The sequence below is a fragment of the Barbus barbus genome (assembly GCF_936440315.1).
Source record: "Barbus barbus genome assembly, chromosome: 9".
Classification (NCBI taxonomy): Eukaryota; Metazoa; Chordata; class Actinopteri; order Cypriniformes; family Cyprinidae; genus Barbus; species Barbus barbus.
Genome location: NC_136737.1, coordinates 3103948 through 3119710, shown reverse-complemented (window position 1 = coordinate 3119710; position 15763 = coordinate 3103948). Strand labels below are relative to the sequence as shown.

The 15763-nt window shown below is 35.9% G+C and overlaps 1 protein-coding gene across 2 annotated transcripts; it reads left to right on the top strand.

Moving 5' to 3' along the window:
- The first annotated feature begins 4791 nt into the window (after positions 1-4791).
- LOC306874489 (uncharacterized protein) lies at positions 4792-14915 on the top strand. 2 transcript variants are annotated; one of them, XM_079424590.1, is made up of 5 exons: positions 4800-4916; positions 9512-9619; positions 10748-11138; positions 11847-13025; positions 14121-14915. In XM_079424590.1, exons 3-5 carry the CDS (start codon positions 11090-11092, stop codon positions 14195-14197), a joined length of 1305 nt encoding a protein of 434 aa, XP_079280716.1. In that variant the 5' UTR covers positions 4800-4916; positions 9512-9619; positions 10748-11089; the 3' UTR covers positions 14198-14915. The 2 variants fall into 2 exon arrangements, with proteins under 2 accessions (XP_079280717.1, XP_079280716.1); XM_079424591.1 differs by lacking the exons at positions 9512-9619; positions 14121-14915 and having other exon boundaries at positions 4792-4920; positions 11027-11138; positions 11847-13944.
- The last annotated feature ends 848 nt before the right edge of the window (positions 14916-15763 follow it).

The window sequence follows — 15763 nt, the reverse complement described above, 5'->3', positions numbered from 1 at the left end:
CATATTCAATGAAGCTCCTCCCACAACAATCACTCCTTCAGTGAAGCTCCTCCCACAACAATCACTCCTTCAGTGAAGCTCCTCCCACAACAATCACTCCTTCAGTGAAGCTCCTCCCACAACAATCACTCCTTCAGTGAAGCTCCTCCCACAACAATCACACCTTCAGTGAAGCTCCTCCCACAACAATCACAGTTCAGTAATAAATGCTGGAATATTCTCATCAGTCTACAAGTGAAGACGAGCATCAGAGCATCAGGAAGAAGTGAAATCTGCAGAGACAGAGTTTATTGAAGGACAGAGAGAACATGAGAGATCCAGAACCCTGCAGAATGAAACACACTGAAGAACAAACAGGTTGGTGTTTATTCTTCATCCTTCATCAGTGACACTGAAAAATATTAAGGTTATAAAGCTTCAAACAATTTATCAGATTTATTGTAGTAGGAAAATTTGTCAAATCTGTACAATAGTTGAAGCAATAAATAATAAGGACACTTTTAATAAACTGGGTAATTTAAAAAAATCAATTTATGTTATATAATTGTTTATCTGGAAAGTTCCAGGGTTACTAAGGTCATATAAAAAATGCATCAAAATTATATAAAAATACATGGAAATTGCTTCTTTCCACTGTTTCATCAGAGGTCTTTCTTTTCACATTTCTCAGTTTATTTTTTTATTTTTTTTTTACTTTCATTTCAGAGTTGATTGAAGAAAAGGAGGATAATGAAGAACTGAATAAAGAGAAGAAACATCATGTCAAAACTGGATAATTTTTTTTAAGCTGCTCTCAAACCAAACAGAACAATTTTAAGAAAAGAAGAGACAAGAAAAGTTTCACCTGCACTCAGTGTGGAAAGAGTTTCACATACAAACAGAGTCTCCAGGTTCACATGAGGATCCACACTGGAGAGAAACCATTCACATGTGATCAGTGCGGGAAGAGTTTCAGACAATCATCAACCCTTAAGGACCACATGATCATCCACACTGGAGAGAAACTGCATGAATGTGATCAATGTGGAAAAACATTTATGTGGGCTTCAAACCTGAATAGACACCTGAAAGTTCATTCAAAAGAGAAACCACTTTCATGTTCTTTCTGTGGAAAGAGTTTTTCAGATTTGCCGAGTTTAAATAAAAGTCCTGGCCCTTATGGATTGCCATTTGAATTTTGTAGAACTTTTTGGAAGGATTTAAGAGATTTTATTTTCACTGTATTTATAGACTGTTTAAGTTCTGGTGAAGTAATAGAATCTATGAAACAAGGTCTTATAACACTTTTGCCAAAACCAAATAAAGATAACCGTTACATTGAAAATTGGCGGCCCATCACACTCCTAAATTCTGATTATAAATTGTTAACTTTGCCCGATTTCCCCCTTTTTGTTCTTAATTGCAGCAGAATTATTGAATCTTTATACTGTAAACTGTATCAATGTTGAGGGTATAAGAATAGGTGATAATGTTATTTTAACATCTCAGCTAGCAGATGACACATGTTTTTTTCTTAAAGATGAAAACCAGGTTCTGAATGTTTTGAAAGGACTGGATCTTTTTTCAAAAGCTTCTGGCCTCCTAATCAACACAGACAAGATTGAAATACTTAACTGTTCATGACTCTAACCAAACCCTGATCAAGATCAATGGAATTAAGGTCAAGCAGTCAGTGAAATATCTCTGAATATCAATTAAAAAATCAAAGAAGGAGAGACTGGATGAAAACTTTACCCCTAAGCTACAGAAAACAAAGACCATTTTTAACAGATGGCTTCAAATGGACTTAACTATACAAGGAAGGACACTGCTCTCAAAAGCGGAAGGAATTTCAAGAATGGTTTACCCGGCTCTATCGTTATATGTGGACAAAAAGACAGCAACGTTAATTGACTCTCTTTTGTTAAAATTTATTTGGAAAAACAAGACAGAATATATCAAAAGGAAAACAATGATTAGGGACCACGCTGAAGGAGGCTTTAATGCTATTGATTTCACAGCTCTTAACCAAGTGTTTAAAATCAACTGGGTCAAACAATGTATGCTTGGAGGAAATGCTCCCTGGTTTTTCATTCCAAACTTATTATTTAACCGTTGTGGTGGTTTAAAGTTTTTGCTAGGTTGTAATTTTAAATGTAACAAGTTACCAGTCAAGCTATCAGATTTTCACAAGCAAGCACTGGATTCTTGGAAACTGGCTTTTACTTTACTTTACTTTACTTTTGTCATTTAGCAGACGCTTTTGTCCAAAGCGACTTGCAAATAAGAAAAAGTAACTAAAAGTTACAACTCTATAAATACTATATACCCACATATTTAAGAAAATAAAGAAATTTAATAAAATTGACACATGCATATAACAACATTTCAATAATAAACATATAAATGAAAAAACTAAAATAAAAAGCGATACTACTGTCCCTTGCCGGTGTCCCTGCCCGGTGGAGTCGCACGGTAGAGTCGATGGTCTTTACACTAAGAGGGCTTCACACGAAATGTGACGTCATGCGCGTTCTCGTCTACAGCGGCAATCGCTAGCGGTAGTGTTTGAAATGGACTCTGTGGACGGAAAGAATCGACCAGCCTCCAGCACAACCCAAGACACCCACAAAAGCTCATCGTAAGCTTAAAACAAAAAACAAAAAACAAACAAAAAAGCCTCATTTAGTGCGCACCGAGAACGAGCATGAGACTGGCTGAAGTTCCTCTAACGGCCACTGGTGTCAGTAACTGTTAGAAATTTCAGAACTTACGCAGTGCTCCTTTAAATGAAGAAGAAAATATATAGGCTATAAATAATTGAAAATGTAGAAAATATGGTATATGCAGTGTGCAAAAAAAAAAAAAAAAAAAAAAAACGGTATATACGGTGTGTAAAAAATAAAAAATCAGAGCTCATGGTCTACCGGTAGGTGCCCCCCCAGGCAAAAATGTGAAACTCCGCCTATGTCTTCAACATTAGAAATGTACCACGTAACATTTGAACTATATTTTGCTAAAATGAACGAAATGACTCTGAAAAAGATTTGTTCATTTCGCTAAACGAGACTCAAAGGTCCGAGTCGGTAAAATGATCCGAACTTCCCATCACTAGTCCAAACACATCTTCAGTGGAGAGCAGATGCTCCAAACACCACGCTCATCTTCAGCGGAAGTGATGTCACCAGTTCACCTGATGCGCGTGCACCTTCAAACAGGTAAGGGTATCAATCTTTTCCTTTTATCATTATTTTAATTATTTCAGTGTTTCTGCGTTGCATGGCCTAAGATAACTTCTATTATATATAGACCTGCTGCGTTTGAAATATATAAATAAACCCGTTTTAAATCATGTTGTGATATCTTCAGCTTTTAGACGTGTCTGATGACTGCACTACAAATCAAGCCAGTATCGCCTTATGACCATGCAGTCCACATATTTACCATAGTAACTGTTTCAATGCACAGTAACATATTTACCATGCTTCTCCCACCATAACTGCAGTTTTACTATGGTATTTGTAGGTATGGTAACCACAACAATGTTGGTGATTTTACCATATTAACTGTGTTTACTGTCTACTCTTTGTATTTAAAGAACAGTAACAGATTCTACCATGTTTTTACCGCATATTTGTTGTTAAAGCACAGTAACACCACTCTTAAAATTGTTTTACCACAGTAACTGTAGTTTTACTGTGGTATTTGTAGTTAAAGCAGTAATTGTACTGAAGAAATGATAAATCAATATTGTTTTCTGTCTTGCAGTTCCGTCAGATCACATTCTCCAGCAGCTCTTTTAAGAAATCATCTCTTGTTAAAGCCATCACTTATTTTTCCCAACTGTAATCCGTAATTCATTTACACATAGTTTTGCTCTCTCGCTCTCTTTCTGTGCTTCGTGACATTTTTAAATCTCATCATTTTGACCGATTCTGACAGAAAGCTCCCAATGCTGATCTTGAAGAAGCTGAACACATCCTTCAAAGATTCAACCCTTCACAGGTTTTGTTAGTTATATAATATCCTTATTTTATGTGTTAATAATAGCATAAATATTTTGGTCAGATCATTTGTAACACACTGTCTCAACTTGTATTTCTGAAAGGGAAGACCAAGGAGGGCCTGTCCTGGGGTCTGATTTTGGCTGTATTGTGTTTACGCAGAAGACCAAACGCTGCAAAGGCAAACACTTCCAGTGGTACGTCTGTGTTGGTACCAGCACCTTTACTGAACTGTACTGCAGATACATTTTACATTTGATCTTAAACTTTGCTTATCACACTTATCCCACGGCTCCATCAGAAAGAACCCCAACAAAGTGTCATGTCGAAGTAGTTATAATTCATACAATTTAACAAGTCAGCAAATTCATACAATATTGTAGTAGCGAATTAATTGAAATGTCCATATTACCTCTGAAGGAATTTGAGTAATGCCTGTCTAAATATCAAGGAATGGTCTTTAATGCATTGTGAAAGATTTTGCCATTCATTTTCTCCCAAATTCGACAGTAAAACCCAGAGAAAGTTGACACAGACAGAGACTTGGTCGTTCTGAAAAAATAATTTATTGACATTTTCATATTAACTCTGGAGGAATTTGAATAATGCATGTAGAAAATAATCAGTGCTATAATGTATTTTAGCAGACTTTATTTTTATGGAAAACTGCACAGTATAATATATTCGAACATAATATAACTGTATCTTTTATCTTTTGGGACACATTTAATTTATAACCGCTGAAATATAGGTCTTCGTCAGCTTTTTGGCCGCTCCGGGTCTCCGTACCGTAATACCACAAACAGACGTGCAGCAAGATCCAGGCTTGATCGCGTCACCGAGCACAAGTTATTTTGTTGGCTGTGTTTACTTTTAAATCCGAGTAAAGGAACATGGAATGACAGACCCATGGACTCTATTTACAAGAGACCGGTGAGTGCTTTATTATTTGATGAGTATTGTATCATGCACATTGTTCTGGATGACTGGGGATCGTGTTAACTGGGGACATGCGGGTGCACGCATGCCCTGATTATTTTGTTTAGGCTAACTTACATTCGTTTATATATATATATATATATATATGACAATTGTAAATGCATTAAATAAGGTGTTACTTTGTTTCTTTGTAACGCGTGTGTAGGCAGTTGTTCAAAAATATGACTTGATTTGTGTAAATGAATTTGAGCAGCAATATTGCTGTGATCAAAGGAATGTCAAGCATTTAATTTCCTTTTTTTATATTGCTAAAGAATGAGTGATAAACAAGCTATAGTTTGCATTATGCATATAATTTCTAATTATTAGTGACCCAGATAAGATGCAGTGAATTATCCTGAACAGGGAATGTTCAACAAACTTATATAGTTAGGTGTTGAAGCAAACACACACACACACTTTTAATAATACATAGCAGATTTCTCTTCATAGTAAAAAAAGAAAAAGCATTTGAAGCTATGTCAGAAATGACTGTCGGTGTAATAATGTCCATATTGCAGAAATGTACAGTTTTATAATAGAGGTCTGTCAAGTCAAGTGAGGTCACCTTTATTTATACAGCGCTTTATACAATACAGATCGTGTCAAAGCAGCTTCACAGAGTTAAATACTGAAATAGTGTGTCAATGCAAAGAAAGTTCAATTCAGCTGTAAAGCAGCTCTAATATGAGGACAATAGTAAACAGTCAGTTTCTCAGTTAAAGTCAGTTCATCGTTGATTCAGTGCTCAGTTCAGTTGTGCTGATGGCTGTCGAGGTGAAGAGGTCTTCGCAGGGGATCTGTCTGTAGGGCACATCTTGTCCTGGTCTTCACTGACATTCAGAGATGTTGTGGTCTTCTCTAGGAGCTGATCCACCATCTGGACTGGAAACGGCCTGGATCTGGGTAGTGAGCATCATTCAGTTAAGCACAGACATGTTTAGGCAATGATTATGATCATAATGATTACAATATAAGGATAATTTTGCTGTTTTGCATATTGATTCGGAGGTGGCATCATAAGTTTTTTGCAGGGGTTGTTATCTCTTCACAGGTGTTAGGGTCATCTAACATCTTCAGAAAGGCTGAATCCAAATGTTAGTGAGGTTGTTACCACTGAAATGAAGATAACTGGCATAATTCAAAGTTATATAAAGAGGCCCACACTCATTATTTATGAAACTGACAGACTTCTGTGTCATATTTTTAGTTCAAGAAGTCTGCAGTAAAGTAAATATTGGTTTTCCTATTCTAATTAATGTTTGGGAGAGAGGTATCATATTTGTGTAAGATGCCAAATGATTATGAGGTTAGTGATGTATACTGTCTTTTGCAATATTAGCCATATATGTAATTATTCATCATCACAGTATCATGCTCTGCCTGTCAGTCATGAAAAAGTTGTGGCTGTTGAGTGATTGTCACAGGACTTTCATAATAAATACAGTATGGAAACTAGAAAAAGAAGCTATGAGGCAGTGAGAAAGATCCTACAGCATGGTTCACTTTTATTAGACGCCTGTCAATCACTGTCACCTTAAAAATGTAAATATTCCATACATGTGACATATATCGCTCACACATATTGTGGAAAAATGCTTTCCTGTGTTCACACATACAGTATTAAAGAGTTTGGCTTGAATCCTGCTCTGCTCATAACATGTTTTCTATGGTCGGAAACACAAGTGTAGTCTGGCAAGAGACCAGGCCTACTCTTAGAAAGATGTGTTAAAAATGACACAACCTCTGTTAAATTAACACATTAATGGGTGAGTTCTGGGACAACGTGTTAATTTTTACCCATTCATTGTGTTGATGGTTTTAATACAGTAATTGTGTCAGAAAGGTTATCACAAAGATGTGTAAACGTGTATAATTTATGAGAATGAATATGAATGAGAGAGAGAGAGAGAACATTTAGAATAAAGAATAATTTAACACATTATGTGCTGTCCTTCACTACATGCATTATGTTAAAAAACACATGAAATTCTAAACAAAATGTTCACATTTGACAAAATGAATGGAAAAATCATTGGTTGTTTAGTTTGTCAAAATATTTATTATGATGAAATATCAACAATTACATTCATAGAACTGCAGAATATATATACTATTTTAAGCAGTCGAAAAGGAAATGTCCAACACAGGCCAAAACAGTTATTTTGATCTCATTAGGTAACATGACACATAACCCCACCTTCATAGTCATTTCACTTTTTTCCAAACTTTGCTGGTGGCCATGTGGGACTGCAATGGCAAAGTATTTTGAAAGAAGTCTCTTTGATGGTCAAAAAACATTTCTTATTATCAATGTCTGTACTCCTCCATCTTTTCCACAGCACAGGAGTAAAAGTCATTATCAAAATAGTCTTTTAAAAGCCGACACAATGCTCTTCCCGGGGTTGTTTTTTCCAACAGCGACCTTGACCGAGACCATTGCTGGAGTAGGGGAGCCGAAAGAAGATAAGATTGCGATTGTTTGGTCTTGGGGCGAGTAGCCGCATTTGTCCATTCTGGTCTCCAAATCCATCAATTTTCCTTTGCAAAGCCATGAGCTTCTCCGTGATGGTATTCATATTGCGGTTAATAGTCTCTTAACCGCAATATGGAGTGGGTACTGCATTTTCTCAGATACATACAATAAAGAATGGAACACCTCAGGGTAGCGTTAGCAGTCCAATTCTGTTTAACTTAATGATTAATGACATTTTTTCAATGGTTGATAGTGGGATAGGAAGATTGTTGTATGCAGATGATGGTGCGTTGTGGAAAAGAGGGAGTATGTGGAAAAGTGTATGCAGACTGCTGTTAATAATGTAGAGAATTGGGCAAATTAATGGGGTTTCCGTTTTTCTGTAGCAAAAACTCAGGCGATATGTTTTAATAAAAGAAGAATCAATCCTACAGTTAATATTAAAATGTATGATCAAGAGTTGGAGCAAACATCAGTTGTTCGATTTCTAGGAATATGGATGGATTCGAAGTTGAATTTTAAAATCCATATCCAGAAATTGGTGGACAAATGCAAAAAGGTGTTAAATGTTATGAGATGTCTAGCAGGAGTTGATTGGGGAGCTTGCAGACAGTCCCTTAAAAGAATATATTGTGCTCTGATAAGATCGGCTATCAACATTATTCAAAATTAAAATGTCAAAAAGAACTTCAGATCATATTTCTGTATTTGCTGCAGAACTAATAGCAATATTCTTGGCACTTCAGTGGATAGAAGAAATACAACCAACAAAGGCAGTAATATGCACAGATTCTCTTTCAGCACTAAACAGTTTGTCAAGTGGAAAATCATTAGCAAGACAAGAGATGATAAATGAAGTAATGCAAAGTCTTTTTAGAATAAGACAGTATGGACTTCTGGTAAATGTTGTGTGGGTACCATCACATATGGGTGTGAAAGGAAATGAGGAGGCTGATCATCTGGATAAACAGGCATTAAATCATTCTCAAATAGACATTGAAGTGACATTAAAACAGAAATAAAAGTGATAATAGCGAAAGAAGTACAGGAAATATGGCAGAATGAATGGAAATAAGGAATAAAAGGTGGACATTTATACTGTATACAAGAGAAAGTTGGTTCAGAGAGAAGAAGATTTGGAAACAGGAAAGAGGATGTTTTAATAATGTTGGAAACTTTTCCTTCGTCAAAGCAGAGACCAGGAGACGCTGGGATATCTTTCAAGCAGAAGTTACTCTTTATTGAGAACTCGCTGTGCGTCGCTGTAGTCATCCAAGTCTGACTATATCTCAGCAAAGTAGAGTTTATACCTTTCGAGGGGGAGGGATACACAGAGGTGGAGACAATCTAAACAAAGCATGCAAATGCAGTACAGGAATCGCCCCATTACCAGAATTTCCCCAGCCCTGACATCATCAGCATAACAGTGTGATTCAAATGCATAGGTGCTAATCCAATCAGCCTGACAGTATCACCCATACCTTCACATTATCATAGCTTAACTTGGGACAATGACACTGTTCAGGAGGTGCATAAAGACAAAAGGTTAATGTCAGACACCTGGATTGCTTGACTTAATCTTCTTTGAATATCATCATCTATGCCTCAAATGCTAAATTCAGTCTACTAAACTTTCTCAGTTTATATACTATTGTACTGGAACCTAAATCAAACATTTAATACATTTGTAATACAACAATAACAAGAATGCATATTGGACATTGTTTAATAAATCAATGCTTACATAGAATAGGAAAACATGAGAATGGAAATTGTGACAAATGTGGGTTAACAGAAAATGTAGAACATGTACTGATAAAATGTGAGGCTTATGAAAGAGAGTCAAGCTTTAAGATATTTGGAAATAAATGATTTGTCAATCCCGGTTTTGTTAGGTGATGGACATAATCAATCAAGAATATATCATGAATTAGTTCTTTATTTAAAGGAAACAGGATTGATTAAGATGATATAGGATACCAGTTTCTCTCGTTTTTAAGTTTTTATTTATTTTAATAAGTAGCTTTTTGTTTCTAATCTTCCTATTCATTGTGCGCGTCACACTCCTTTCCAGTAGGGGGCGGGAATGCACCTTTAAAGTTGGTTTGCCAACCGCCATTAAATCCTAAAAGAAGAAGAAGAAGAAGAATAGTTCATCAGAAAACGAGTGAAGCTACAATGGGTAAGAGTGTCTTTTTGCTCACTCCTGTATATTGGTTATAATTAATATTTTCTATGATTGTAACTGTTTGGTAAAGAGTATATAAGAGAAAATCTACTGTGTGTTAGATGTGTTGCATGTGTGACGACAATTATAGCAATGATTGATCTGTAGTGCTTTACTAATGGAGTCAGTGTTAATGTTCTTCATAGAGATGCATGGATTTATTTTTTTTCATGTTCTTCCAGTGTTTGTTTTCTGTACATTCGTGTATTTGATTGTTTCAGTGTTTGGAGTCAAAAGCTGAAGTATGAATCTGTGAGGGAAATTAATAGAAATCAATCTCAAGACTCGCTGATGCGATTTTAATGTTATTTAGCTTTCTTTCTTTTTTGACATTTGTTTGTAAAATAAAAATAGATTTAGTTACTTTACGTTTTTATATTTGAATAGGACTGCAAACAGAAACTGTACAGGTGAGTGTGTCAGTCATGTCAGAGTGAGAAGTATGTTTTTCAATAGAGCTCTGTATTTCTAATGGAAAGAACTCAGAATATTATACTCAGAATAAAGTGAGATGATCAGCTGATCCTGAATGTCTTGTTTAATGAGTGTTTATAGTCTGAGGCTCATCAATATTAGATCAGATTCAGAGCTGCCGAAAATCCTCTTTATTTCATGATAATAGATCCTGTTTTTAGCTCATATTATACAGATCTCCTGTAAACTGCCAGTTAAAGTTCATTTAATTCTTCTCATCAGACTTGAACTATGCAGTTACTATTATGATATCTACAAGACACAAACGTCCTAACAGCATTTATTTCATCATTAGTCTGTGTTAGATTATATTTAATATAAAACAACACAAAACTAAAAACCAATGAACAACAATTCTAACTCAAATGGAGGGAATTATGGAAACACTGATTTTTTTTTATTGGTTACATAACTGTACTTATATTTATTCTTTTGACTTTTTTTTCTTAACATTTTAATATGTGCAAATATTAAATATCAAAATCTTACAGACAAAGAAATTCATGTGTAAATTTGTATAAAAATTCAGATACTTTACTCTAAATACCAGATAAACATAAATGCTTAATATGTGAATTAGTAGAAAAACAAACTCTCAAATTTTGGCAGATCTGCTCCTCCTTCAGTGAAGCTCCTCCCACAACAATCACACCTGTAGTGAAGCTCCTCCCACAACAATCACACCTTCAGTGAAGCTCCTCCCACAACAATCACACCTTCAGTGAAGCTCCTCCCACAACAATCACACCTTCAGTGAAGCTCCTCCCACAACAAGCACACCTTCAGTGAAGCTCCTCCCACAACAATCACACCTTCAGTGAAGCTCCTCCCACTGCAGTTCAGCAATAAATGCTGGAATATTCTCATCAGTCTACAAGTGAAGACGAGCATCAGAGCATCAGGAAGAAGTGAAATCTGCAGAGACAGAGTTTATTGAAGGACAGAGAGAACATGAGAGATCCAGAACCCTGCAGAATGAAACACACTGAAGAACAAACAGGTTGGTGTTTATTCTTCATCCTTCATCAATGACACTGAAGAACAATTAAAGTTATCAGCAGTTCATCAGATTTAGCGGGAAAAAATTAAGCCAATTAATAATATAAGGGAGACTTTCTATCTCCAGGGTTCAAAATAGGGACTGAAACTGAAACTCAAACGTTCAAATGATGTCACTTCCTGGATGTTGCCATTAAAAAGAAAATGCTTTAAAAAGGACAAAATAAATGGAAATCGTGCTGAGTGAAAAATATTGGCCAGTTTTAGTTTAAAATAATTAATTAAATTTTGTTTTGTTTTTTTCAAATTATGTCACTTCCTGGATGTTACCTATTTAAAAAAATAAATGCTTTTGTTTTAAAAAGGAAGAAATTGAATTAAAAATATGCTGTAACAGCGAAAAATATTGGTCAGTTTATTAGTTTAAAATAGTTATTAATTACATAAGTTTTTATTACAGTATATTAATGCTAATATTATGTTTATAATATAATATTATAATTGTGGAGTTGATCAAGCATCGAATAGTTCTCACTACAGAAACATTGGATTAGAGTCTGTATTTCTAATATAGATTATTGTATCTTATTTTGTAAAAATGTCACGAAATGATTATAATTTGGTGTAGTCATTAACTGCTTTCACTTCACATTTCTCTGAATGTTTTATTATTTAATTATATTGTAGCCTATTTTAACTTTAATTTCAGGTCTAATGGAGGAGAAAAAACATCATGTCAAAACTGGAGAAAAAACTCGCTCACAGACTGAAAGAGTTTCTTTACTGAAAAGAAGAGACAAGAAAAGTTTCACCTGCACTCAGTGTGGAAAGAGTCTGACAAGCAAGAAGAGTCTCAAACTTCACATGAGGATCCACACTGGAGAGAAACCATTCACATGTGATCAGTGCGGGAAGAGTTTCACACAATCATCAACCCTTAAGCACCACATGATCATCCACACTGGAGAGAAACTGTATGAATGTGATCAATGTGGAAAAACATTTTTGAGGGCTTCATACCTGAAGAAGCACCTGAAACTTCATTCAAAGGAGAAACCACATTCATGTTCTTTCTGTGGAAAAAGTTTTTCACAACTGTGGAGTTTAAAAGTTCATCAGAAGATACACACTGGTGTGAGAGAATATATGTGCTTTGAGTGTGAGAATACTTTTATTACAGCTGCAGAATTAAAACAGCACCAGAGGATCCACACTGGAGAGAAACCTTACAAGTGTTCACACTGCAACAAGAGATTCAGTCAGTTAGGACATCTGAAATCACATGAGAGGATCCACACTGGAGAAAAACCTTACAAGTGTTCACACTGCAACAAGAGATTCAGTCGGTCAGGACATCTGAAATCACATGAGAGGATCCACACTGGAGAAAAACCTTACAAGTGTTCACACTGCAACAAGAGATTCAATCAGTTAGGACATCTGAAATCACATGAGATGATCCACACTGGAGAAAAACCTTACAAGTGTTCACGCTGCAACAAGAGATTCAGTCAGTCAGGAGAACTGAAATCACATGAGATGATCCACACTGGAGAAAAACCTTACAAGTGTTCACACTGCAACAAGAGATTCAGTCGGTCAGGAGACCTGAAAACACATGAGAGGATCCACACTGGAGAGAAACCTTACAAGTGTTCACACTGCAACAAGAGATTCAGTCGGTCAGGACATCTGAAATCACATGAGAGGATCCACACTGGAGAAAAACCTTACAAGTGTTCACACTGCAACAAGAGATTCAGTCAGTCAGGATCCCTGAAAACACATGAGAGGATCCACACTGGAGAGAAACCGTATCACTGCACTGCATGCAGGAAGAGTTTCACTCAATCATCTTCTCTACAGAGTCATAAAATAAACAATCACAGTAAGTAGTTTACCGTCAGGTTCAGTGCCTTCAAGTGCATCTCTTCCATATTAATCTGTCATAAGAAACATCATCTAAATGTCACAGTGAATAAAGTTCATCTTCAAGACCAGCAGTTTCTGTGAAATTCAGATCAACTCAAAGATGGAGTTCCTCCCCAAAGAACAATATCTACATTTTATTACTGTGTACAATTTTGCTTTATGATATAAATTCCATTATTATGCTTTATTACGAGTTTCATTTTATGTTCAAAATGTTCTTCTAATGCATATTTGTAGAAGGTTTTTACAGGTGCAAAATGTTCTTGTTCATTAAGATGAAAAAGAGGCTGATGTGTTTTTAATTTCATCTTCACTGTTGTTTTAAAACAATTAGTTATTCTTCTGCTTTGGGTGTGTAGTGCTTGAGTCAGGACTGAACATTTACACATTCACATAGTTTCAACTCTCCCGCTCTCCTGCTATAAATCCTCTGGTCCCAGGAGACCCCCAGAACTAGAATATGTAAAAAAGAAGATTGGTCTTAAGTCGGAACGCACACATCTAAGAACAGACATCCTAGCGCCGGCTGAAATAAACTGCCCAATGTCCTGAGACCACAAAAACAAGGATATATGGAACCGTCACACCTGGCTGCTTTCATCATGAAGTTGGATGAGAAGGACCCCCTTTTTGTCACTCTTGAAAAAAAAACAGAACTCATACTCCCGGATTTTACTTCACATTGGCGCCATAATTCAAAGGCCTGGTTACAGCCGACTCGAACCAAAGACTTTTACGACCTCGCAACTATCAGCACATTCCAGGAAAATGCGCCTTTTCTGGGGTGCTATTGAAATAGACAAAGAGAGCCACACCCTGAAGGATTTTGTTTTAGAGAACAAAGTTATACTGGTTTCTGCTATTGAAACAAAATATACTCGAAAAAAAAAGAAACATTATATACAATATATCTATACATATATATGGACGTTTTTGTTTGTGCCATTTATAAGCTGTTGCATTATTTTGAACTTATGTAATCTTGTTTTCAGAAGTGTACAACTTAACTGATCACTAGATGTTCAGTTCACCTGCTATTTGTGTTGTTTAGAATTCGGGATCTTTGAAGCCGAGACTTCTTCAACCGAAAAGACTGAGTTCGATTGGAAACAACTGAAGGCACAGTAAGACAAAATTCTCCTAAAACTGCTGAACTGGGTTGTATCTATCTTTTAGATAAAAGAGTTCCTGCGTGTGATTTTTCCCTCAGGTTGAAGTTAGCATTAGAACCTAAGACTCTCTTCAGATCAGAACAATTCATTGCAACGAATGTGTGTGTTTATGTCTTTTGTTTTGTGTTGTCTAGTAAGTAGTGTAGTGAGTAGTGAATAAACCTTGATTTTATTAAGAAACCTCTTGTCTGCTGCTATGTAATTCTTCAAATCTTAATTATTTGCCCCAAAGATTGCGTTACCTACGCTCAGCTAGGAGCTAACGTTAGATAACTAAATCTAACTTTGATTTATTTTAATCGTTGGCCGGGAGTAAAATAAACAAAATTGTAAGAGATAACTTGCTGATATTAATGCTTGCTGGACAAGTCGTTAATAAGGTATAAGTTGGATGTTCTGATTAATATCCATTAATTAGATGACCATCGACTCGTAAGAGCGATTCCCTAAAAGCTAAAATAAATAATAAATAACAAGGTTGGATATTATTAATTAATAGAATCCTACAGGGTGTATTTTATAAAATGCAGGAGTAAGATATTCTGTCATGTAGGTTTGAATCTGATCCATCTTCACTTTTATTCACTTGAGATGCTTTATATCTTGTTAGTCAATAAAGAGAGAGATCTGTTTTTTATTTTATATTTGCTTCAAGTATTAAACTCTTATTGTTCAGTTTTGTTGTCTGTTGATTTTTCTTGCGTCATGAATTAATACTTTCATAAATTTAGGGACATCTAAACTGATGGATTTGGAGACCAAAATGGACAAAGAGAGTAGCTGTGAAATTGGTATGCAGCTACTCGCCCTAAGACCAAACAATCTTACATTTACATTTATTCATTTAGCTGACGCTTTTATCCAAAGCGACTTACAATTGCTATACAGGTCCTTCTCAAAAAATTAGCATATTGTGATAAAGTTCATTATTTTCTGTAATGTACTGATAAACATTAGACTTTCATATATTTTAGATTCATTACAACACAACTGAAGTAGTTCAAGCCTTTTATTGTTTTAATATTGATGATTTTGGCATACAACATGAAAACCCAAAATTCCTATCTCAAAAAATTAGCACATGAAAAGGTTCTCTAAACGAGCTATTAACCTAATCATCTGAATCAACTAATTAACTCTAAACACCTGCAAAAGATTCCTGAGGCTTTTAAAAACTCCCAGCCTGGTTCATTACTCAAAACCGCAATCATGGGTAAGACTGCCGACCTGACTGCTGTCCAGAAGGCCATCATTGACACCCTCAAGCAAGAGGGTAAGGCACAGAAAGAAATTTCTGAACGAATAGGCTGTTCCCAGAGTGCTGTATCAAGGCACCTCAGTGGGAAGTCTGTGGGAAGGAAAAAGTGTGGCAGAAAACGCAGCACAACGAGAAGAGGTGACCGGACCCTGAGGAAGATTGTGGAGAAGGACCGATTCCAGACCTTGGGGGACCTGCGGAAGCAGTGGACTGAGTCTGGAGTAGAAACATCCAGAGCCACCGTGTACAGGCGTGTGCAGAAAA